We start from the raw sequence: 27388 nt of genomic DNA, 5'->3' as shown, positions 1-27388 counted from the left end.
AGTCATAGTGAGCAAATCACTTATGTCTGGTAAGCCAAGTTTTCATCATCATACCCTTCCAAAGATGCACCATGAACATCAAAAGTGATGGCAAAAGTATTTACTTTACAATATATATATATATATATACAGTATATATATATATATATATATATATATATATATATATATATATATATATATATATATATATATATATATATATATATATATATATATACAGCACACTACTGTATACACTGTGTATGAAAATATTCACTCACCAAGTTTATATGGGTGGCATTTGTACAATCAATGGGTACAACAGGACTATGTTGTTATTCGTTTTGCCTGGGGGACCTAAAAACAAGATATGGCAGTATAAAAAAAAAAAAAAAAAAAAAAAAAAAAAAAAAAAAAAAAAAAAATTTAGCCAATCCCATTTTACCCCATTTAAGGTGTAGGGGCCTCAGACTAGGCCACCAGAGGCTAGTACATTTAAAGACAGATGACCAGTCTACTCCATCTGGTTGATGAAAAACCTCCAGTCACCTCTTGGGGATCAAACCTATGGAAGCCTACAATTGTGACTGAGGCATTCAAACCATTACACCACCTGGAACCAACTGATAACAACCAAGAGGATATGACAGTCAGATCTGGATATTATTGCATCCAACATGGATGGATGAAAGGCAGCAGGACTACATAAAAATGTTGTGCTATAAGGAAGTACTCTTGCAACTAGGTGAGCAAGTAACTTTGGAGTAAGTGTCTCTTGCTCCTTCCACTCCTCTGCTGAATAAACGCAATCGCTGACATTGGACTCTGAAAAATAAACAAGTAAATAAATAAATACAAAAGACAACACAGGTATACCCCAGTTTAATAATGCAGTTGGTCAGGTAAAAACCCATCATTAGGAGGGGTATTGTATATTGGGGTAGATTTAACATGTAAAGTAATGGGATACATTTTTCAGCCTTGGGTCTCCCCCCAACCAAGTCCAAAACCCACCCAAATGAGCCAAAAAACAAGTTTAAAACCAATCTAAATAGCATAACAGTTGTAAAAGAAGCTAACCTAAGACTAATACCTGTAAATACAGTAACTTACTAAAACTAACAAATAAAATCTGAAAATCGTCAAATATGTCTGGAAAAAAAATCAAGCTTAGTAAACTGTACCCCAAAATGACAATGTTCACCCCACCAATGGCTAAATCACATTGATCTAAGTCTAAAAACAGTTCATAAATCAACCTAATACACAATTTTAGTGTAAAATATCATCAAAATCAGTAAAAATTATCAAACCCTATCGTTAAACCGGGGTTTGGCCATCATTAGGCGGGGTATGGTGATATTTCTACCCCCATCGTTAAGCTGGGGTATCGCATCTAGGGGTATCATATATCGAGGTACACCTGCACATACCTTATGATTACCTGACAGTAGCAGGAAGTTATGCCATTACAACCATACCCTGTTATCCGACGCATCGATAACCAGCGCTTCGCTAGATCGAACACAAGAAATTGGGGAACATTCCCACAAGCAGAACAATTTGAATGTCCATCGCCTCACTAGTTCGACACCCCACCTCTCCCTAGGTTTGAAACTAGGCTCTCCTGGTCCTCCTGTCCTCCTTCCATTCTCTATCTTCTCCCCTCCCTAGTCCTCCTCCATCTCCCACCACACTCAGCACTACCAGGCATGTCTGCCTCCCTGTCCTGCCCTCCCCCACCCCTGGTTGTTTCCCTTTCCAACCCCCCACCCTCTCCCATCCCCACTTGTCTCCTGTGTGTGTGTGTGTGTGTGTGTGTGTGTGTGTGTATTTACCTATTTGTATTTACCTATTTGTAGTATACAGGAATTGAGCAATGCTCGTGTTTTCCTGTCTCCATATCCACATTTATCAAGTCTACCTTTACACACATGAATGTTTTTCTCATGCGCCACCTCTTTGTCTAAGTCGTTCCAAATATTTAAGAATATACCTAATTGTGATATACACTCAATCCTTAAGTAACACGTGGTTGAGTAACACGTTTTTGTTCTAACGCGGTCAGCATAATGAGACAAGTCATGTCAACACGCGGAAAAACTCGAGCTCACGCGGGAAGTCAGCTGGCCTGGGGACGAAATTTGAAAGCCGCGCGCTATGACGTCACCCTCTAACCTCTGGGTACATTTCCTGGGCGCATATTTCCATTCTGTGTGGGTATTTATCTCAGTATCACGGCCAGCCACCTCAGCCAAACAGCCCTAGTGAGATGGGATAGTTTAGGGTAGGTTAGGTTGCTGAAATTTTGCCTGGGAAGCACAGTGGGCATATTTTCGTGAAAAACCTATGGTTAGTTTTGAAACGAATGGGCAAGCGTTGTTCCTGGCTGAGGGTTCCTGGTGGTTTTTATGAATACGCATACAGAATGGAAATATGTTTTCTGGGCAAACTCAAGGCCGAACGGTTTGACGAAATTTATGGGTTTCGGCAATTTCAGGGGACAAAATGGAACGACAATGTATGCTAATCAGAAAAAAAAAAAAAAAATCCTTGCATTCTTGTAAGTTACAGTTCAGTTCCACATTCTTTGTTTGATTTCATGCTTCCCAACACATTCTGGACCAACTGGGCATATGGTTATCAGTCCTTTCTCATGCCTCATCTAGTTCTTACCCACAATTTTCATGAATTTTGCAGTTTTAAGGAACGAAATGGAACGAAAATGTTTGCTAATTAGAGGAAAAGTTACTCTTTCGTCCATGTGTTATCGTAGCGTTCAGTTCCACATTCTTCGTTCGATTGAATGCTTCCCAACACTTCCAACTAACTGAGCATACTGTTATCAATCCTTTCTCATGCTTCACCTAGTTCCACCCCACACTCATAATGGGTTTCGCAGTTTTAGGGGACGAAATGGAACGAAAATGTTTGCTAATTAGAAAAAAATACTTTCGTCAATGTGTTCTTGTTAGTGTTCAGTTCCACATTTTTCGTTCGGTTTCGTGCTTCCCAACACATTTAGGACCGACTGAGCATACGGCTATCAAGTCCTTTCTCGCGTCTCACAGACTCTACCTCACAGTCATATGGGTTTCGAGTTTTAGGAGACGAAACTGAACGAAAATGTCTGCTAATCACACACACACACACACACACACACACACACACAAAATACTTCTGCTCGTGTAAGTGAGCATTCAGTTTCACATTTTTCGTTCTTCCTGATAGTCTTATGTTTGTCGGATTACTTCTGGGTGGTAAATAAACGTTTCATACTAAATCTGTTTCCCCTGTCGTTTTAAGTTGTATTCCGCTGTCAACTTGTTTGACACATCAGGGTTACGGCGAAATTAGGGCCTGTCCTAACCTAAGTGTTTAAACTTGACCTAACTTAGCTTAACTATACCTTATAATTTAACCTAACCTAACGTAGCATCCAGTTGGGAAGTTGGGAGAAGAAAATCACCTTTGAGTACATCAAGACAATCATGTTATGGCTTAAGGAACGTGATGATAAAAAGTGGGAAATTTTTCAGCAGGAAAAGGTAATTTACCACCCTGATGATAGAAAAATACAGAAAACAAACTGGAGGAATATGAACTGAATTGGTAAAATTCTTCCACTGCTTTAAGCGTACAAATACCAGAATGGCAAAAGAAAAAAGAAAAACCATAGCATAAAAGAAAGCACCATCACAACGATTTGGAAGGACAGGGAGAAGATAAAGATCGTTCGTAGGAAGTGATGCAATCTGGCAGCTGTGAAGGTTTATATGTTGTCCTGCAACTGACTGAGAAGCTTATAGGGCGTTATGTGGAGCATCAGAGAAAGCAAACTCTCACTTTTACCCCTTTTTTACCATCTTACCCCACGTATTTACCTCCACCTATACGCACCATCAGGTAAAACACTGAAAGAGATATAACTGTTGTAATTAAAAACATCAGTGGTATTAAAAATGGCATTAACAAAAACAGAAGTTGGACTGGGTCAACACCACCTCCACTGAGTACCATTTTGTTGATACGTAGCTCCACGGTATTTTACTCCCGCCTCCCAACCCCATGTGGCCTTCGGGAGAGACGTTAGGCTGTATAGTTAGACTAAAATTTACGGGTCTGGCTGTTTTAGGGAACAAAATGGAGCGAAAATGTTTGCAAACCAGAAAAAAGGTACTCTTTCATCCATGTGTTCTCCTGAGTTAGCGTTCCGTTTCACATTCTTCGTTCGGTATCGCTCATCCCAACACATTACTCTTCGTTCGGTATCGCTCTTCCCAACACATTTCGAACTGATTGAGCAGTTTAGCCATATGTTTAGTTTATCAGAAATGCGTTGGGAAACGCGATATCAAACGAAAAATGTGAAACTGAACGCTAACTCACGAGAACACACGGATTAAAGTAATTTTTTCTTGTTAGCACAAATTTTCGTTCTATTTCGTACTCTAGAACTGCCAGACCCATAAATTTTTGTCTAACCATATGGCCTAAGGTCTCTCCTGAAAGCCACATGATAAGAGAAGGCGAAACTTTGACAACAATATTGGGGTTGCGGGATGGGAGGAAAATACCGGGGAGTTACGTATCAACAAAAGGGTACCCATCCCAACTTTTATTTTTGTTAATGCTATTTTTAATACCACTGATGTTTTTAATTACAACAGTTATATCTCTTTCAATGTTTTACCTGATGGTGGGTGTAAGTGGGGGTAATTTACGTGGGGTTAGGTGGTAAGAAGGGGTAAAAGTGAGAGTTTTGGAATGTTGCCAGAACACATTGTACCATTATACATGTAAACATATTGTCTGAGTGACGCGGATTTGGGTACCACGGTCCTTGTCCAGTCCCTATTGCCCGCGGTACTCAAGGATTGAGTGTACACGGAATGTACTATGCTCATGGGTTTCCGTCGCTGTTTCTCAATAAGTCGAATTTAACTTTAAACTCGTTTAAGTTTTTAGACTGGACGATCTCTTTGTCCAGGCTATTCCATAAGTCTATACTTCTGTAAGGAAAGCTATATTTCTTGATATCCTTCAAGCAGCTTGACTTTTTCAATTTCATTCCATGTCCTCTTGTTGCTCTCTTATCCCATACAAACAGATCTTCTTTGTCAATTTTATCTACTCCCACCATGGTCCTGAACACCGCAATCATGTCTCCCCTCTTTCTCCTTTCCTCTAACGAAGGCAAATCCAGTTTTTCCAGCCTCTCTCTGTATGACAGGTCTGTCAGACTGGGGACCATCTTGGTTGCTGTTCTTTGTATTCTCTCAATCTTGTTTATATCTTTCTTTTTGTGTGGGGACCACACTACTGGCTGCATATTCTAACCTGGGGCGGATCATGGCCACTATCAATTTTTTCATCATTTCCTCATCCATATAATGAAATGCTACTCTTATGTTAGTCAAGAGCTTATAAGTCTCTCCAACTATCTTGTTAATGTGCTTTTCTGGTGACAAACTATCTTGGACCAGCACTCCCAAATCTTTCTCTTCTCTCCTTTTTGTGATTAATTCATTACCCAAAAATAATTCAGTGATGGTCTCCTGGTACTTTTACCCATTTCCAATATTTTACATTTCTTTACATTAAATTTCATTTCCCACGTCCGGCTCCAATTGTGTATCCTATCCAAATCCTCCTGCAGTATTTTACAATCCTCCTCAACCTCTATCTTCCTCAAGATCTTTACATCATCAGCAAACAGACTCGCATAACTGTTCACTCCATCTACCATATCATTTACATAAATCAGGAACATTACTGGCGCCAACACTGAGCCTTGAGGGACTCCACTTGTTACTTCCCTCCATCCAGACATCTTTTCCTTTATTACTGTCCTCATTTGTCTGTCTCTCAAAAAGTCTCTCATCCATTCCAGAAGTTTCCCCTTTAGTCCTCCTATATATTCTAGTTTCCACATTAGTCTCTTATGAGGTACCTTGTCAAAGGCCTTCTCTAAGTCTAAGTACACACAATCCACCCAACCATCTCTCTCCTGTACCACATCAATCGCTCTTGAGTAAAAGCTCAACAAGTTTGAAACACATGACCTTCCACTTCTGAATCCAAACTGACATTCAGCCAAAATATTCATCTCTTCCAGATATTTTATCCATCTGTCTCTCAGGATTCTCTCACACAATTTTGCGACCATGCTGGTTAGAGACACTGGTCTATAATTCAGGGTTCTTCCCTGTTTCCTCCCTTGTAAATTGGTACCACATTTGCCCTCTTCCATTCTTTTGGCACTTTCCCCTCTTCCAGTGAGCATACAATTAAGCTGTGAATTTTATCCGCCAGTTGTTCTCTGCATTCCTTCAGTACCCAATTAGAAATTCCATCAGGTCCTGGGGCTTTCCTTACATCTTGAGTTTCCAGTAATTTATACACTTCCTGCACCTCCACTTTTATATCTTTCATCACCGGAACATTTCTAATCACTCCCTCCCCTTCCACAAGCTCCTTTTCTTTAGTGAAAACTGACTGGAAACGTTTGTTCATTATTTCTGCTTGCATTGCCGCATCATTAAAGACCTCTCCATCTACTTTCAGCTTGGTGATTCCTTCCTTTTGTTTCAGTTTGCCATTAACAAATCTATAAAACAGTTTGGGTTCATCCTTGCATTTGTCAATTATACCTTTTTCAAAATTCCTTTCTTCTTCCCTACGTATTCTTGTGTATTCGTTTCTTGTTCTTTTATATTCTTCCTTTGTTCTGTCGTTACCTCTCTTTCTCCAATTGTTCCACGCCTTATCTCTCTCTTTTATGGCTATCGTACACCTTCTATTAAACCACTCCTTTTTCCTGTTTTCTTTCCCTCTTACTCTTGGTACAAATTTTTCCACTCCCAAATTATAGAGGTCTAGAAAGATATCCCACTTCCTCTGTATCTCTCTTGTTTCTCTGAATTTTCTCCAATCCGCATTTTCAAAAAGTTTCTCAATCCTGTAAAATTTGCTTTGCCAAAGTTGTATCTTCCCTGTCTATGAAGCTCGTCTCTTGGCTCGACGTTTCCTATTAACATCTGGAACTCAATGACCACGTGATCACTTTTTCCCAAAGGACAGAGATATTCCAATGATTCTATTACATCAGGTTCTTTGGTGAACAGTAAATCTAACCTTGCTGGTGTGTCCTCACCTCGAAACCGTGTCTCTTCTTTGACCCACTGCGTCATCACATTATTCATTATTATATTTAATAACATAGTACCCCACGAATCCTCGCCGCCTCCCGAGTACCATTCCTCCCAGTTCACCTCTTTACAATTAAAGTCACCCACCAAAATTATATTATTGCTTTTCTCAATTATTTTTTGCAAGTAGCTAGCCATATCTGACAACATCTCATGGTATTCGTCATCCTTCCATGCTCTCGTCTTTGGGGGAACATACACTACCGCCATATCTCTCTTAACATTCTCTCCAGTTTCTAATTTCATATATATCACTTCAGCCCTGCCTTCTCCCATTTCCACAGTATCTACATTTATGTTGTTCTTCACTGCTATCATCACTCCTCCTCCCTTTTTTTCTTTTCTGTCTTTTCTCCACAGTTTGTATTTACCATCTCCCAAATGAACATCAATATCTTCTCTTAATTTGGTCTCTACAAAGCACATGACATCAGGTTCATGTTCTCTCAAGAAATCATTAATTTCGATCCTTGTCGATATGAAACCATCAACATTAGTATATATCACCTTCAAATTATTTTTGACATTATAAATACCCTCTTCTCTCCTACTCTCTGTCCGTACCACTTCCTCAACTTCTGATCTTTCACAACCATCCCCCTAATTTCCTTCACTTCTATTTCCTTAAATACCATTTCCTTACTTTCATATCCAATACTCTCCAAAAAAAGTATTACGTTCTTCCTCTGTCCTCTTATCATTTTTTTCCTTTACTTCTTCCTTTAATGATTTTAAAGCTTCTCTTTCTTCTTCATTCAGATCTTTTCTTATTATAATATTTTCCATCCCCGCCTCTTTGCTTAATTTCCAGGTCACTTTAAGTATCTCATTTATTACACTTTCTGATGTAAACTTGACTCTCATTGGTCTTGTTTCCCCTTTCTTATAAGGCCCTATCCTCCTTACTTCCTCAATTTCTTTTACCCACTTGTTTCCTTCGGGGTCAATCTTGCCTAATATTCCTCTCACCATGTTCGTGTCTCTCTCGAGTCTTGCGAACCTAACCTTTTCTTCCTCTTCCCTGTTTCCAAATACTATCACACATCTGTTCCTTTCTACAGTTTCTCTCACTATTTTCTCTTTTTTCTTCAGTATTTTCACTACATTTTCTTCCATTTCTTTCTTGTTCATTTCCCTTTCTTCCTGGATGATCTCTCTTAAGCTGACCACTTCTTTCTGTTCTTCTTCTACGTGTGCCCACTTTGCCTTGTGTTCTTCTAGTACATTACTCACCTTCTCCGTTTTATTAGTACTCTCTTCAAGTTTCCTCCTCAGTTCAACATTTTCCCGCTTCAAATTCTTAATCTCTTCATTGGCTGTTTCGTTGGACTGGATTAGACTCTGTATGGTGATTTCCGTATTTCCTGACACATCCTTTATCACTAGATTCTCTACTTTTTTTTCGAGTTCACTAATCCTCATAATTAATGTTTTCACCAGGTCCATGACATTAGTATTAGCATCAAATCCTTGAAATTCCATTCCCTCATTGTTTACATTTTCGGCCATCTTTAACGTACCGATCAAGTACCTAAACAGCTGTTACCAATAAGCCACAAACATTCATGTATACTATTGCCAACAAATCTTTACATTTTTGGTAGTCTACCAACTTTCATTATTTTAAATTTAAAGAAAGACCCTAGGAGACAGGACAGACAAAATTCCTGAAACTACTCAAGGTCAGGAGCGATGCCTGGGACGTCCTCTCTCTCCGGCTGTTCGTGTGTGTGTGTGTGTGTGTGAGAGAGAGAGTAGTAAGTGAATCAGTGAGACTACGCGAGGGAGTAGGAGGGCAGTTTGGCTTTCTTGTCTCCTTTCCTGTCTCCCCACCCTCCCCCACCCCCACTTGGCACATTGACAACTACCTGCCTGGCTGTTTAGTGGCCCTGGGGCATCTCAACCTCACACATCCCACCACCCTACTCTCCTGCATGTGATGTTTGATGTGCCATTTTTCAGCAATAGTACTGTTTCTGAGGATAATAACATTACCTATGTTGTTTCTGTGTCTGTCTCTATTGACTAAGTAAGGTATATGAGTGTTTGGGTTTGGGTCTGGAGTGCATCTCTGGCTTTTCTTCAGTTTCTCATGGGGAAAACTGCTTTGATATCCAACATACTCGCTGACTGAACGCTTCCATTGGTACACAACACTCCTAGATATCAGGGTATAGGTGTACTAACTTTTGAGTACAGTATCATATCTACTGCAGTGTCATAACGTTCATATTGTTATAAAGGCTCCAACATGCCTGCATGCATTGGCCTTGGTTGCCTAACACAAACTCTCTACATTGCTCGATCTCTGGTAGCCTCCATGTTCAGTCCCTTATCCCTGTGGTCACACTCTATTACTTCATCCTAGTTTTTTTTTTTTTTTTTTTTTTTTTTTTTTTTTTTTTTTGGGGGGGGGGGTTCTGCCTTTCGTGACCCTACCCCTGACGTTCACACTTCTTACTTTCTGTACCCAATTGCCAACTTTCATCCTCTCAACAAGCCCAAACCATCTCAATCTATCCCTCCTCATCAAAACACCAGTACATTCAAGTCCCATCTTTCCTCTCAACTCTTCAATGGCAATTCTAGCTCCTCCAGGCCTCACATTCAAGGATGCACCACACATCCCCCTAATAATTGTCGATTCCATATATGTACTGTATTTGAACTTACGAATACCCTCTTCCTTCACTGCCTAGGTTTCACTATCATACAGCATTACACTCCTAACACATGCCAAATACAAAGATCCCATAGCATGGAAGGAGAGCCCTCTCAATGTTAGGAGAGGCAACAGTTCCCACAACTTCCTCCAACCACTCCATATCCTCACCACAGAGCTAGCTCCAGCCTTGTACTGTACCCCAAATAACAAAATTTCTCCACACACTCAAAAGACTCTCCAGCAAGATCAATCCTTCCACACCTGACAATCTCTACATGCTCTCCCTGACACACTACACACACAATATCAGCATATTTCACAGCCTACCTCTAAAACCACTACATCTCTAATGCATCACCTCTAAAACCACTACATCTCTAATGCATCCACTTAACAGAAACACAGAACAAGATGGAGTTACTTCCCACACTCTTGTGGCAAACTGCACATGGCCACACTCCTTCTGCTTGAATAGTACCATCACCAGCCCTAGATGCCATCACTTTTGTTTCATTCACATTTCCTCTCAAACCCTTATGCCTCATTCTGTTTCTCTGCTTCAAAACCTAAATCCTTCCTCTGCCTCCCTATCATCTATTACCATACAATATGAAAATAAAAAAATACCCAGTGTCTAGAAGAAGCCTATCTATGCAAAATATAGATGTCTTGTGATAACCCAAAGCCAATATGATATTTGAAAGACCTCCAAAACAACTGTAAAATACAGTACAATATCAATAAATAATTGCCACCTGATTCATTTTCCCATTTGAAGAAGGGGTGAGGTAGGATTCATAAACAAGAAAAGAGAAAGTGGGAAAGTCAGAGAACTATTAACTGCATGCCAAGAGAAATAAACCACATGATCATCCAAGCAACATAGTGATGAAGGAACCAGAAACAAAGGAAAAGTATGTATGTGGCAGAATGTGATGAAATGGGCCACACAATCATTCACACATCATTCAAGACCAAAGAATCAAATACCCTTACTTTAATCTGAGAGCTGGTTCGGTCAACAGCTCACCATCACAGTTCCAGGAAGACTTAGGACATGAAGGTTTGGGGGTAAAGTGGACCTCTTGAACCCTATGCATGTTGACGTGACTGAGCCGTGCCTGGGAAAATGCAAACAAAAATGCCAAGTTAGCATTTTTTTCCACAACAATTCTTAACATCTAGTGAAGAGAAATCTAGGTGTATTTAAGTGGTTTTTATAGTTTCAGTAATATTCTAGAGATCTTAGCACTTTGTTTCTATAGATTTTCTGGAATTTACTGTATTTAGCAGCAATATTTAGAGCAAAGTTAGCAATACCTATGAATCTGGATTTGGTAACTCTGGGATCTATATTCTCATCAGTTATGGAAGCTCCCAAGCACTTCATCCTTACTAACACTTCGTCCTTACCAGTTTATTGTACTGCTGTTTCTGGTATGTCAATGCATTCTTACAGTTTACATTTGCAATCAAGGTGATATAAAAAGCCATATACAGTACAATAAACTGCAAAAGAAAATAATGTACTATTAATCATTCATTCATCAACTAATCGTGTGTAACCCCATGAGGAGAATAGGGCTAGGCAAGTTGGTCCTGACATTTAAGATGAAAGTGACCAGCCTCATTCATCCCTGAGTGGCATTACATTAGCAATAAACCACAACCACCCCTTGGATATAATCCTACATAGGCTCAATCCAATTGGAGTGCTATAAAAAGCAAAATAAATCACTAGTGAAAAGGTGCTAAGACACCACCTTAACCAATGAGAATAAGAACCTGGGAGACAAGAATACAAGAGGACATTCATATAGAGACACTTCATATTTTTTGTATACAAACAGTCCTCATGGAAATTCTCCTTTGTTTAATATATACATTTTTTCTTTTGCTAGTACAGTGGATCCACAGTAAATAGCAGAAACATTGCCTGTTTAAGCCTTGTTGTTTTGTTATTCACAAACTGCTCTGCCAATTTACAATACCGTACCAGTTGTAGCTATGGAAAACCTTGTGATATTCTGGAACATTCCTAACATACAGTGAGAACTGTCTGTATGTGGAAAGTATGCAGACAAAGTGTTACTTTCCAAGAAACAACTTAGAGTAACGCACATAATTCTGGCTGATGGTTGACAAGTTACACACACACACACACACATAAAGCTCACTTACAGTGTCACCCGTGTATGCAGTACGGATGAGGTAGCTCAGCATTCGCAATCTTGACCCTCCTGACACCAGTATCAAGTCAGTGCAGCCATCACCTAAATGTGCCTTTGGTGACACTCCATGTGGTGTGAGTCGGCAGGCACATGATGTCACCGCTGATGTCACAATGCTCCATCTCCCAGTAAACTGTAATAGACACAGTATTGCAATTAAAATTCATTACATTAAGTTTCCATTTGAAGCAAATCTAACACTTTCTTTTTTAACTTTCTTTTTTGCTATCAAGTCCAATATATTACAAAAAATTTGCCTCTAAAGGTTCTGTGTGGTCAGCTGAACAACAAAAGCTGTGATATTTACAAGAAAATCCCTAACTCATACGTGTCAAGTGGGGTTGGTGGAGGATTAGTGCCCCTCCCTGTAAAACAATTAACTCTAAGTCCTTGGCCACCCCGTTTGGGATACATGGCGTCTGGCAATGAATGAATGAAAATGAATAATGATAACTAACAGTACAGCAATTTTAGTGCCATATAGCCATATTATGGCTTGGTACTACTGTAGCTCCTCATTATTCCTTCCTTCCTGTACAGTCGTTAGAATACAGTGCACCATAACACTGTCTGAGCATCTGCTGATTTGAAAGAAGTCTGATGTACAGTTCTGAAAAAGATATTGCAGCAATTTCATCCCACTGCCACTGTACTCAATTTTCAGTTTTGATACTTATACCATATTAATATCACACACCCACACATTCATGTGGGCATTAACATATCATGCAATGTTTTATATCGAGGCCTTCATAGCACTGGTTTGTGTTGCAAAAAGGGTATATATGTTTATGAGAATATGGGGAAATCTTTGCAAGGGGACTGAATACTGTAGTTACACAGAATAACATAAGGGTGTGAAGTCTGTGGGATTCACTTCTATCTGCTGGGAAGAAAAGGATGGCTGATTTTTAAAATGAAGCATACTCTCCCTACATGCTAAGGGGTCTTTCTAAGCAACATGTGTTAGGAGTGTGATGCTATATGGTAGTGAGACCTGGGCAGTACAGGAAGAGGATATTCGCAGGCTCAAATGTACAGAAATGACAATGATTAGGTGGATGTGCAGTGCATCCCTGTGTGCAAGGCCTGGGGGGGCTGGGTTTACAATGGAAGAGTTGAGAGGTAGGATGGGACTGGCGTGTATTGGTATTGTGATGAGGAGAGTTAGATTGAGGGTGGTTTTGACATGTGGAGAGGATGGGGGATGATAGTTCAGTGCAGAGGGTGTGAAGTGTTGATGTTGGGGGTGGGGTTGCGAGGGGTGGGCCAGGGGGGGGGGGATGTGGGACAGGGTCGTTGGGTGTGACCTCAGGGTTGGGGGACTGAACGGGGAGGCTACCGTAGATTGTGCAGCATGGAGAGCCGCCATTAGGTGATCAAGGCCGATGTATGCAAGCATGTTGGAGCCTTCAAAAACAAAACGACAAAATGATTCTGTTCTATGTATGCTAATGCTCTGTTTAAGTGTCAACAGTGTGGAAACTGGTCAGCTACATGTTGCCATTTAGCCAACGAAGAACAGAATACATAAGGAATGACAGTAAGTTATAGGGGAAAATCTGAAAAGTGATGGAGACAAAATTAAATCTTGTGGAATACCACTGGGAAGTACAGTATGCTGAATTTAGAATTTTGGTCTGACTGAGTATTTGGGTTTATTTATTTATTTATATATTTATTTTGTGTTAATGTCTACCTGAAAGGAAGTTGGCTAGCCACTGCCTGTGTTTATCTTGTATGTTTGTGTTCTGGATTTTGCTGATCATGTCTTGATGTTGCATCTGATGCTTTGTATATGACTATTGAAACCAGTGTGAATTTTAATGGCAGCTACCTCTTATTGCAAACATCCAAGATGTGTCTAGTCAGTTTAGAAAGGAATATGCAGTTTGTGTGTTTCACAAATTTAAAAAACCCGAATGTTTCTTCAGGCACAAAATGATCCATAAGTATATGTGGTGAGTGATGAGAAGGGTGGGTGATGAACTGAATGAACGGAAAGCAATGACTGATTATGCATGTGTGGATGAAAGGATGAGAAGGTGTGTAATGGATGCAAGAGTATATAGAGGTTGGGGGGAGTGGACTTTCGGACCACCACTTGGTGGTGGTCAGATTCAAAGTCCAAACGAAATAGAGAAATAGATGAAGGGAAGGACGGGAGGAAGTTGTTCATACAAGGAGGGTGGAAAAGTTACAAGAGGATGAAAAAAAGGCTGAATATAAGAGGGAAGTAGAGGCGTGATTGGGTAAATACAGACTGGAGCAGATGGGGGATGTGGAAGGTGTGTGCAATATATTCACAGAAGAAATCTGTGCAGCATGTGAGGTGGTGTGTGGGGTGAAGAGAAGATGAAAGGGGGTTCAGGGAACAGCATGGTGGAATGAAGAGGTGAGAGAGGCTTTGGCACAATGGAAGAAAGCATATAATGAATGGATGAGAGACAGGGACATGGAAGAAGTTGAGAGACAGAAGAGAGAGTTATATGTAGAGAGGAAGAGAGATGTGAAAAGATTCGTAATAGAGAGTAAGAAGATAGTAAATGAGGAATTTTGAAGGAATTTGAGTGTAAAGTGGAGGGAATGTAAGAAAATGTTCTGCAAAGAGGTAAAGAGAGTTAGACAGGGTGCCAAAGAAGTTAGTTGGGGAGTGAAAGATAAAAATGGAAGATTACCAGTGGAGTAGGAAGAAGAAGTGAGCAGATGGTGAGAACACTTTAATGAACTGTTGAACATAGAGAAAGAAAGTAATGCAAGTATAAGTGGCTGGGGAATGGCTGGGACAAGGAGAGAGGTGAGAAGACAGGAAGAAATCAGTAGGATGGAAGTTGTGGAAGCAATGAAGACAGTTAAAATGGAATTGATTGAGTGTATGGAACTGATGGAGTGTATGGTGAAATACTGAAGCATGGGGGACACATAGTAGTAGAATGGATGTGGAAGATGTTCAGATTGGCCTGAAAGGAAGGTAGAGTCCTGGAGGATTGGAAGTCAGGTATGATTATTCCCCTGTTCAAAGGAATGGGGAAAAAGGTGTGTGGTTATCATAGGGGGAACTTGTCTTCTTAGTGTAATAGGAAAAGTATATGGTAGCATACTTACTGACAGAGTTAGGGAAATAGCAGAGAAATTAGTTGGAGAAGAACAGGGAGGCTTTAGGAAGGGAAGAGGTTGTGTAGATCAGATATTCATTCACAGATCTTTAGTGGAAAAGTTTTTAGAGATGAAAAAGAAGCTGTAAGTGGCCTTCTTGGATTTGGAGAAAACATATGAATGGGTGGATAGACAAGGATTGTGGAAAGTATTAAGAATAAATGGAGTAGATGGGAAGCTGCTGAAGGCTGTGAAGAGTATGTATGAGGGTGCTAAGGCTGCAGTGTGTGTGGATAGTGAACTGAGTGAATTTTTCTCTTTGAAGGTTGGATTGAAACAAGGATGTGTCATGTCTCCATGGTTGTTCAATCTGGATATGGATGGGGTTATAAAAGAGATACATGGTACGACAGTGGATGTTGAAGCGGCCCTAGTGAGAGAGGGCAGTGTTTGGAAACTACCTGTACTGTTGTTTGCAGTTGATACGGTGTTGTTAAGTGAAAACGAAGGGGAGCTGCAAGGCTTGGAGGATGAGTTTGGGAGAGTGTGTACGAAACGGAATCTAAAGGTGAATGTAGGGAAGAGTAAAGTCATGGTCTTCGAGAGGAATGAAGTCAGTGAATGTACGGTGAGGTTGGATGAGAAGGAAATGGAAAATGTGAGTGCATTTAAGTACTTAGGCAGTGTGATGAGTAAGGATGGAAGTTTAGAAGGTGAAGTGCTTGAAAGAGTATAACAGGAAAGAAAGGCTGCTGGTTCCTTAAAAGCAGTGATAAGAAACAGGGAAGTGAGAATGGAAGTGAAAAAGCTACTTCCATCCAACCATCATCCAATCCTACATTGCCCCATGAGGAGTGTAGGAGCCCGGGGCTAGGCATTTGCTTCCGACATTTAAGATGAGAGCGAACCACATTGAGTGCACCGCTTCTCATCCGAAAAAGTTACTACATGACAGTATTGTGGTACCAACTCTAACGTATGGAAGTGAAGCTTGGACCTTGTTGGAGGGACAGAAGTCAAGCGTGAGAGCAGTGGAAATGAGTTATTGGAAAGGAGCATGTGGAGTCACATGAAAAGACAGACTGACAAATGAGGAAGCGAAGGAGCATTGTGGTGTGGATGTGGATGTGATAGGAAGCATTAGGAGAAACACACTGAGGTGGATTGGCCACGTGGAGAGGATGGAGAGTGAGAGATTGACATGGACAGTGTATGTGAGTGAGGTGGAGGGAGGGAGAGGGAGGGGGAGGCCAAGGATGAGATGGAGGGATGGAGTGGAGAGGTATATGAGTGAGGGGGGTGTGAGCTGGGAGCAGGGCAGTGAAATGGCGGGGGACATGGATGGAGGCGATTTGTTTGTGGCCACCCCTTATGGCATTAAGGCATCTGGCAATAGATAGATAGAGAGTTTCCAGTTTTCTGTATTACCTTTCATTTATATTCATCCACTATTCCAATTATATTCTTTCACAATTAAGTATTCCTCCCATGCTTACATAACACACGAATGTACTAGTATACATCTATTTTAAATGGTACAATGAGGGAAAGTTCCATGTTACACACTCGCACACAAAACTGAATTGCTGAGTGTGAGACTATAGTTTTTTTTTTTTTTTAACATAGCATGGTAGAGATATTCAACCTTTTTCAGCTTATAACTCATTGCTTGATGGCAAAGTAAAACAATACTACCACTAAACATCCATTCCATAGTACTTCTTAATGAGCTGTGTTAAGCTCTTGCTACAGCTCAGCATTCAAGGTGGAGAAATGAAAGTTTTAAGTTAAAGTAAAAAGACGAAGACTGAAGTGATGGTGGGGCACTAGACAGACCATCACTTATCAGGTAACTGTGTGTGAAAGAGTGAAAGGAGGAGGGAACATTATGAGGGTTGAGGGTAATCAACACCGTTAACTTTCCTCCCTCCCCACCACAACCCAACCTCTCTTGCACACGATTTCCAGATATGTGAGTTTTTCTGCTAGTTTGCTACCATTAATCTCGTATTCAGAAGTTCAAACTTGTAAATAATGAATGAAACAGGACATACCTCAGTTTTAACAGTGTACCTCATTTCAAGTAGTCATGCTTAAAGTTGTTCAGTCATTAAGTAGCTGGTGAATTAAGATCTATTCCTTGCTTACAATAGTTTTGAAGTTAGAAATGTGTGTGTGTGTGTGTGTGTGTGTGTATTTACCTAGATGTATTTACCTAGTTGTGATATATAGGAAATGAGCTACACTCGTGGGGTCCCGTCTGTGTTTCTCGATGTCAAATTTTGCTTTGAACTCATTTAAGTTTTTAGACTGGATAGTCTCTTTGTCCAGGCTATTCCACAGGGCTATGCATCTGTATGGAAAACTATATTTCTTGACATCTGTCAAGCAACTTGGCTTTTTCAGTTTCATTCTGTGTCCTCTTGTCACTCTCCCATCTCATACAAACAGATCTTCTCTGTCTATTTTTCCTACTCCCATCTTGTACCTGAACACTGCAATCATGTCACCCCTCTCTCTCCTTTCTTCTAAGGAAGGCAGGTCTAGTTTTTCCAGCCTTTCCCTGTATGACAGATCTGCCAGGCTAGGGACCATTTTGATTGCTGTTCTTTGTATTCTCTCAATCTTGTTTATATCTTTCTTTTTATGTGGGGACCACAATACTGTGTGTGTGTGTGTGTGTGTGTGTGTGTGTGTGTGTGTGTGTGTGTGTGTGTGTGTGTGTGTTTAAACTCCTGAAACATGCACCAAAACATGTCTCACTTACATCTGCTTCATTTAAAACAACATTTTGCCTGAACATGGGAGTTTTACCTGCAGTTCTGTCTTACCTGTAACCATTCACCTGGCTTGGGGGCAGACACAGCTGCCTTGTCACAAATGCTGCACTGGTCACTACAGCTGTTAATATCATAGGGCTGTGCTAAAGGGGTGGCCGGGGTTAGGACTTTCAGGTGACCCTCATAGGATCGATTCCGCAAGAACTGCACAACCCCAGCAACCAGGTAACGTGTGGGTCCTAGCCTCCGCCACCTCTCGGACGTCTTGAGCAGATCTCCAAAATAACCATACGAGACCATGGTAGTGGCAACACTTTGAAGTTCATCATCTCTGTACACAGCTGCCACATCCACATTGCGACTGTCACCTGAACAACACATCAATAAGGTACAACCTAAACACTGACCCTAACAAAAATTGCAATTACAGTACAGTAGTTCTACATGCCAGGCACTACAAATGTACAGCATGGGAAAATGATATTAATATACCGTAAACTGCATTTTCCGTTGAGCATGATTCAACAATTTGTCTGCTACGAAAAACTATAAAAGATCTCTATGTGTATTCATAACTATCTTGCTTCTCATCAGCAGCTGCTTTTGCAATTTTATGTACACTTGAAGTTAAATGTTTGCATAAGCCTGGTAATATACAGCCAATCCTACAATCACAGCTGCAGTCTATTCTAAACCTTAACCTGCAATCATACCTGGATCTTGGCAATTTACATCTTCATGCATACTTGAACTTACGTTATTACTCTTACCCAAGTTGTACCCATTTATGGATGCCCCAAAACTTACATAAAATTGTGTGTAAGGTCATAACAAAATCTTAGCTTGGGTTGTATAGAGGCTAAGCCTTCACTTTGCCCTGAGTCTTTATTCAAGTTCTTCCAAACATGTGTATCTGAAACTGAGCTCACATTTGACCATATTAACACCCACAACTGAGCCTGTAGTTCTTATGCACATCTGTACACAGTACTTTAATCATAAAAACTTGGCTTTGCCTAAGTTCATCATTCATGAGCTTCCATAAATGCTCCTACTCTTTTCCACATTTGAATGAGCTAATGAGGTAACAACCTGTGTCCAAATACATGTCTTATCCAAAGGGATTGGAGACCTGTGCATTCTTTGCATTACATAAAAGGTGACTAAAATGAGTATAAGCATGGAACTGGAAAATGGACAACATCCACCTACTTCTACAATTATACGGATGTGGAAAACCCACTGCCCACCACCTGCAGTGTAAGCAGCCTTGTATTTTCTATGCTGCAGTACATGGTAGATGTGGAACTACCATACATTCTCCACTGAACTACATCCCCTAAAGACTGAAGAACTGTGCTCTATATACCGACACTTCAAACAAAAACACGGAAAGTAACTGGACTGGAATGATGACTGGTGACAAATGATGTCCATCCATAAACCCATGCCAAGTCCTTCTAACATTACTTGTAAGGACTTGGTTCAAACTCATAGTTTAACCAGTGAGCGCAAGTGAAATAATCCTGTTCACATTCAATACAAATTCTACAGCTGGGTACATGGCCACAGGTATGGTACAATAATTCCTGAGTTTATGCTTCACAGACACATCTAGTACATATGCCTACTCCCACACCTGAATCTCCGTGTTTGTTTCTCTTCAATGCAAAACCATATAACAGTCTATGTCCAAACAATCACACCCACATATGAGTTTATATCTCTCCACATCCCCAGCTATTAAAAAGTGTTACTTCCTTAACTACAAGGTACAAGTGTGGCAGAAGCTGTATCTTTTATTGCTTGATGTGAGGTGTAAGAGTTCAGCATCAGGCTACTATAATACAGGACATGAGCATGCAAATGAAAATCTAAGCTCCTGATGGAATTACATTAACAGAAAACCCGCAACTACACTCTAGGGCTTTGAACTGTTCCAAACAACACCTGACCTTCACTCTGACCAGTGCTTAAAACTACTTTATCATCAAGGCCCTTTATAAGTGTGACATACCCATGATCACATGTAGCACCGCTGTGGTGACATCGCTTGTCCCATGTGTCCCGTGACAAGTGGCATCAGTGCTGCCCCCTGCATGACAAAAGAATGTATCATTATAAAAACAAGTCTTCATTTATACACTTATATTCTTACCTGACATGTTTCCTGTGTTACTGTATATTCACTCTGGAAGAGGCACCACCATTAAGTTGTTGGTTATTCTGAAAGTACTGTACTATAAGACAGCGTAATAAGTTTTCGGTAACAAAGTCTCATGAAATGCAGCGCACCAACAGGCGGCATGCTTGTGACAGAGGTGGCACGCAGTGACTCCATCTGCTGGATAAAATGAAATACAGACTTCTGGAGCTCATACCAACTGGTACCACAATATGTGGCTTTGTCAACAGTTATGCGTAATAACCAGTCCCATAACACCCCTCACAAGGTCAGGGCTCTTGCTAACTGCTGATGGCTGCGAGCCATTTGGCTCCTAAGGTTTCAGATTCACGAGCCAAATACATTTTTAGTAGCCAAACTGACTACAGGCCGAAATAGTTTACGAGCAATAAAATATCTATTTACACATTGTGATGATTAGAATCATATAATGAGGTTTTAAACATTCACAATGGCGAGAAGGAAAGATTAATAATCGATCACAATGTGCTTTTTTGTTCATTTAAGTCAGATTTACTTATTTTGTACTTTTCTGAGTTCTGAAGTGGATGTATTTTCTCCTCGTCAAAAGGCGACTTCCATGTAAAATTTGTTCGCCGAAGGGAAAAAAAACTCGCATTTGCAAACTGTGGCTCGCCAAACAAGAGCCCTGAAGGTGTAAGGGCCTAAGACTTGGGTACCATAGTCAAGATCATTTAACCCATGGAGTGTAAATGTAATTACTGTACCTGCCCTAAAAATTTCCCCCGTGTGCAGATTTCAAGTGCAGCTTGGTTTGGCACACCCTAAGCTGTGACTAGCACTCACCCAAAAACACAGCTGGAGCAATGAATCACACTCCAAGTGTTTATCTGTACAGCCTAGGGATGTCTTATCAAACTTGAAGAAAATAATCAGGCAGCAACCAGAATAAAACTAAAAGGACATCCCTGGCTGAGGAGGGTAAAGAGATTGTTTCTATCCCCACAGCCTGGGGATGTCTTACTTAAACTGAATAAAATAATAAGGCATTAGAAAAAAAAAAAAGTTCCTGGCCTGAAGGGGGTGGGTAACCAGCCTACACCTCTGGTGCCATGAAGCAACTGAAAAACCATCAGCTGCCTCTTGTAAATTCATGCTTGCACACAGTACATGATGTTCACTTCAGACCACTGCATCATCAGGTGTCAAGAAGAATGAAAGCCGTTTGTAATCATATGTGAAGATCAGGTCAACAACCCACCTGGGATGATGCCGAGCCTGAGCTGTGTGGACGGGAGAGGTCGTGTGTAATCATGAGGGTCTTGGTTCACCTGCCGACACGCTCGCAGCAACAACCCCAGAGCCACCTCATTGACCAGCCCATCCCCGCCCACTGCCAGCACCCCATCCACACCCTCACCAACGTTTTCAGATACCTCTTGTCCATGGCCCCGGTACTCAGTCTGGGGCAGAGGAGTAATGAGTATACCAACTGGGCTGAGATTATGATATTACTGATTGGAAATGATCCATCAGATTCACATCAGGAGCCTACAAGGTGAAAACTGAGAAGTATGAGAGTGTAATGTAATGCTGAGATTTAAAAAAAAAAAAAAAAGTACTGTACAATACAGCCAGGCCTTGCTATACATTTGTTCACTATGTGATAAACTACTAGTATGATGAACTTAAAGTTAAACTCAGTTTTGCTATGATGATGGTGAAATCATCACGAATTTGCTAGAACATTGCCTCCCAGCCAACTGTCTGAGCTAAGATGGCTGCACAATGTTTACAGTCATTCAGTATTTCCCTTCTGTGTGTCAAAGGCCACTGAAACACCACTGCTACCACCAAGTAACAGAGAATTTTTTTTTTTTTTTAAATTTACAATGGCTCCAACATGTTTGCATGTGTTGGCCTTGGTCACCCAACGAAGGCTTTCCATGCTGCTTGATCTCTGGCAGCCTCCCTATTTAGTCCCATATCCTTGAGGTCACACTCAATGACCTAGTCCCAGGTCTTTTTCGGTCTGCTTCTCACAACCCTACCCCTGATATTCGCAGTTCTCACTTTCTGTACCCAACTGTCATCTTCTCCACATGCCCAGATGATCTCAATCTACCCCTATTATCACAACACCAATACACTCCAGTCCCATCCTTTCTCTCAACTCTTCCACTGTAAATCTAGCCCCTCCAGGCCTTGTATTCAAGGACACACTACACATCCACCTAATCATTGTTATTTCTGTGCATTTGGGCCTACAAATATCCTCCTCTTTAATATCCCAGGTCTCATTATCATACAGCATTACACTCCCAACACATACTGCATGCAAAGAGGGAGAGCCCTCTAAATGTCATAAAAGGCCACAGCTCCCTGAACTTCTTCCAACCACTCCTCACTATAGCCACAGAGCTAGCTCCAGCCCATTCTCCAGCACATAACATGTCTCCCAGGTAATAAAACTCTTCCACACACTCAAGAGACTCACCAGCAACATCAATCCTTTCATGCCTGACATCTCCACATGCACTCCCAGACACACCTCACACATGAAATCAGCATTATTTCATAGTCTACCTCCAATACCTCTACATCTCTTAGGCAACCACTTATCACAAATACTGCAAAAGATTAATTACTTCCCATGCCCATGTGGCAAACCACACACGGCCACTCTCCCTCTTCTTTTGCAGTACGACCAGCAGCCCTAGATATCATCACTTTTATCTGCACATCCAGTACTATCAAACTCTTGAGCCTCTTATCATCTCTCCACTTCCTACATCTTTTCTCCACCTCCCTTCTATTCTCTGCAATCAACACCAAATCATCAGCGAACATCTCCCACAGGAGTCCATTTCTGAAGTCACATGAAAGGGCTTCAAACACCATGATAAACAAAAAGGGGCTCAAGATTGACCACTGATTCGCACCAACAACCATGGAAAACTCAGCGCTCAAATCTCCAACACCCATGTGTGTGTGTGTGTGTGTGTGTGTGTCATTCCGCTATGTGAGAAACTTCACGTTATTCTTGACCTGATATTAAAAAAAAATGAAGCATCAATATAAAAGAAAAGCATTCAGGAGCCGAACGCTAATTGTCCCGCCAGAATATGCTGTTGGCCAAGCCCAAGATTTTGGCCATATCTTGATACCCTGAAGGTTTCATGTTGATAGCTCACACTGTTCATGAGATATAATGGTGCTAAAGGCGGGCGATAAAAACGAGTTGACCTTTGGCAGCCATTTTGGTGACCTTGACCTTGATCCCGAGTGCCCATTTTTGAACTCGTCCAATATTTTGGCCATATCTTGATACCCTGAGGTTTCATGTTGATCGCTCAAGCCATTCATGAGATATAATGGTGCTAAATGTGGACAGTAAAAACTAGTTGACCTTTGGCAACCATTTTGGTGACCTTGACCTTGACCCCGAATACCCATATTCGAACTCAGCCAAGATTTTGACCATATCTTGATACCCTGAAGGTTTCATGTTGATAGCTCAAGCCGTTCATGAGAGATAATGGGAACACACACACACACACACACACACACACACACACACACACACACACACACACACACACAGAGGCAGGCAAAAACAAGGCGGGCGATAATGAGTCCGTGACGGAGCTACTGATACTGATGACCTTATGGGCAATTAATGAAAGACCATTTTCGTCCAATAGGTCATCAGTAATGTACCGTAGCTCTACAACGACTGAGATCTAGACCCACGTAGATATTGAGTATATTACTCCATTTTAGTCTGAGAATAAACATCTGAAGTTTCTCACACATTTCCTTGGACACTCTATCAAGAGAGAGAGAGAGAGAGAGAGAGAGAGAGAGAGAGAGAGAGAGAGAGAGAGAGAGAGAAATAAGAATCAGAAATGACATATGGCAGAAAAGCTAAGAAAAAATAATATTAAGGAGAACTGTTATCATTCCCAGAAGCGAGGGTCTCCCCCATTCCCCACACAGTCTACCCGCCGCTCTTCGGAAATGTCACGAGTCAACAGCGCTCAGACACGATCGACAGCACAGACAGACGCGGTGAATAATTTACAACTCTCACGGTCCGGACAATTCGTAGTATTTTATTCTTGCTACCGCCAGACGATTTTGTTCAGCTGAGAGTGAGTCATGTGAGTCTGAGTGTTGATACATGACTATTAACCCCTCTCACGGTCTGGATAACTCTAGTACTCTATTCCAGTTAACCCCAGACATTTTATTCAGCTGAGTCATAAGAAGCAGATTGTTATTACCCGTGTCAGTGGATGGAAAATGAAAGAATACGAATGAAAACGAAGACATTATAACAAGTAAGAGATCCAGAAAATGGCAAAGAAAAAGAGATGTCAAAATTACGAAAAGAACAATGAATTTTTACGTTACGACAATGGAGAATATGAAAGTGAACTGTGGAATGCACAAAATTCTTATTGCTAACTGAGAGAGAGAGAGAGAGAGAGAAAGAGAGAGAGACTATACAGAGCATCGTGGCAATTACAGGTACCTTTAGCTAATAAATCATGGTTAAGTAATAGGAGAGCGCCGAGACAAATGCAAATGAACTTTCTCGTTTTACCTGCGTCGTCTGGTGGTTTAGTGGTTTAAGACACCCGATGGAGTGACGGGCATGTGGCTTGCAATATAGTCTTTTCACTTTAACTTGATCCAGATTTTCGTCCTTTTTCATGCAGGCTATCTCCGTGGCAAAATAAGACAATACCATGGCCCTACATTTTTTCCATAGCACTTTTTCATGATTAGCATCACTATCTACTGTAGCCTAGCTTCGGGACCCTACACCACGATCAGTTCTATACCGTTGACTTTCCTGCATCCTCTTCTGCTCTTAACCCTTTATAGCCTATCGTCCTCAAGCGACAGGTAGGTGGGAATTTTTAGAGGCTAAGTAGCACTTTTCATGATTAGCATCACTATCTACTGTAGCCTAGCTTCGGGACCCTACACCACGATCAGTTCTATACCGTTGACTTTCCTGCATCCTCTTCTGCTCTTAACCCTTTATAGCCTATCGTCCTCAAGCGACAGGTAGGTGGGAATTTTTAGAGGCTAAGTAGTAGGAAATATTTCAGCTTCGCGACTATGAGCTAGTAGGTGGAGGGCGGTCTGTTAACTTTTCCATCTAAACTCCTCACACAGCATCCCTGGGGTATGGGGTAACTCTGAACTCGAACGTCTGTCCATCTGCCTGTCCACTCCCACACCCCTAATTTGAGAGTTCGTCCAGAGTGGCTGTCGCCAAGAAAAAAAAAAAAAAAAATCTCCATTTGATCCATATTCTTGAAAAGTAAGGAAGCTCCCTAAAATTTTTCTTAAGTGATTTATTTTGTTTCTTACACCTTACTGTCCTCTCAAATTCCATTTATGTCTATTGCCAGACGCCATAATCCCATAAGGGTGACTTTGAGTTATTTGTTTTACGGGGAGGGGCAATAACCCTCCACCAACCCACTTGTTGACACGTAGGGAGCACATATGGTTTGGTTATATGGTTACCACCCAGCGTTGTAAATGGTTTCCTGGCTTACAGAAAACCATTTGGCTTGTCACTCAATGTAAAGCCACCTGTAAAGGAAAGAAAAGCAATAAGAAGTGACAGGAAAGATGGGAGAAATAGGAAGAGAGGAGGGCAGGCACAGAAAAAGAATGCTACAGGCTAAGGAAGAAGTAGGCAGCACTAGATCAAGTGAGTGATCTAGTGCTGCCTACATCTTCCTTAGCCTTTATCATTCTTTTTCTGTGCCTGTCCTCCTCTCTTCCTAGTTCTCCCATCTTTCCTGTCACTTCTTATTGCTTTTCTTTCCTTTACAGGTGGCTTTACATTGAGTAACAAGCCAAATGGTTTTCTGTAAGCCAGGAAACCATTTACAACGCTGGGTGGTAACCATATAACCAAACCATACGTGCTCCCTACGTGTCAACAAGTGGGTTGGTGGAGGATTATAGCCCCTCCCCGTAAAACAAATAACTCAAAGTCACCCTTACGGGATTATGGCGTCTGGCAATAGACATAAATAGAACATGAGAGGACAGTAAGGTGTAAGAAGCAAAATAAATCACTGAAGAATACTTTTAGGGAGCTTCCTTACTTTTCAAGAATGCGGGTCAAATGGAGATTTTTTATTTTTCTTGGCGACAGCCACTCTAGACGAACTCTCAAATTAGGGATGTGGGGGTGGATAGGCAGATGGACAGAAGTTACCGTATATAAATCCTTCCAATATCGCCAGACTCTGCATTAATAACGTACAAAATGATATTAATCAGCCACTTCAAAAAATAAATCGCTTTGGAATAGGTGCTTGGGAGCTTCCTTACTCGACGGGAATAAAAGACTTTGTCAGTACTACTCTCGACCAATTAAACTCACCCTCCCATACGTATTGCCATACTTAATCTCTCTACCTCACTCTCGGTCTTCCTCTCCTCATTCCTCCAACCAAATGTGGTTATATTCTCAGTCAACCTATCGTTCTCTAAGCGCTTCCTAAATCCCTTTGACCAATCTACTATTAATACCGTCCTCTAACTACAGCTATTACACCTACCTCTCTTCCTTTTCTCTTCGTCCTCCAGCTCTTCCTCCTCATTCTCCAACCAATTTAACAGTTATACACTTTCTCTGTCAACCTATCATTATCCAGGCGTCCCATATGGCCAAACCTGTCTCAGTGCATTCTCCTAACTACACCAGGTTATCATCATCGGTCTTCCTCTCCCCATTCACGTACAGCTAGGTAGTTTAATCATCATCATCATCATCATAATCCTCCCTCCCACCTACCTGTTTTATATCATCCCTATCATAATCATCATCACCCTTGCCACCTTCTTGTTCTCTCATTATAATTATCATCATCACAATCCTCTTTCCTATTTACTTTTTATATAACACCCTCATCATAATCATCATCATCATCCTTTCCACTTGTTTGTTATATCATCATCATCATCATCATCACCACCATCATCATCATCATCAATCATCACCACGTTTTTGCCAATTACACAGAGGAGGAGGGACCCAATTATATGCTCCTACTATTAACCAATTATTAAACACCCGCTTCTTAGGCCCAAACCACCTTAATACGTTTCTCAAATCAGCAACATCTACTGTATTACGTTTATTTTCAAACCACTTTGTCAACACTTACCTTTAAAACCGTTTAGCTGTGATTATTTTTTTCTTTTTTTTTTTCTTTAAGCTGCGATTCGTACTTTTT

The 27388-nt window shown here is 41.0% G+C and overlaps 1 protein-coding gene across 1 annotated transcript in view; it reads right to left on the bottom strand.

Moving 5' to 3' along the window:
- Nucleotides 1-457: 457 nt before the first annotated feature.
- The window catches only part of Cerk (Ceramide kinase), an 88194-nt gene continuing 61263 nt past the window's right edge, over nt 458-27388 (bottom strand). Inside the window, exons 5-10 of the mRNA XM_080277259.1 lie at nt 21373-21574; nt 19983-20060; nt 18017-18333; nt 12040-12222; nt 10855-10979; nt 458-807 (exon numbers count right to left, since the gene is read on the bottom strand). Coding sequence (XP_080133385.1) covers nt 702-807; nt 10855-10979; nt 12040-12222; nt 18017-18333; nt 19983-20060; nt 21373-21574 — 1011 coding nt within the window. The 3' untranslated portion in view covers nt 458-701. The remainder of the gene's footprint in view (nt 808-10854; nt 10980-12039; nt 12223-18016; nt 18334-19982; nt 20061-21372; nt 21575-27388) is intronic.

The sequence above is a fragment of the Coenobita brevimanus genome, chromosome 69 (genome assembly GCF_032717465.1).
Source record: "Coenobita brevimanus isolate Jiangsu-jjx chromosome 69, ASM3271746v2, whole genome shotgun sequence".
Lineage (NCBI taxonomy): Eukaryota > Metazoa > Arthropoda > Malacostraca > Decapoda > Coenobitidae > Coenobita > Coenobita brevimanus.
This window is presented reverse-complemented; position numbering and strand designations above follow the sequence as displayed.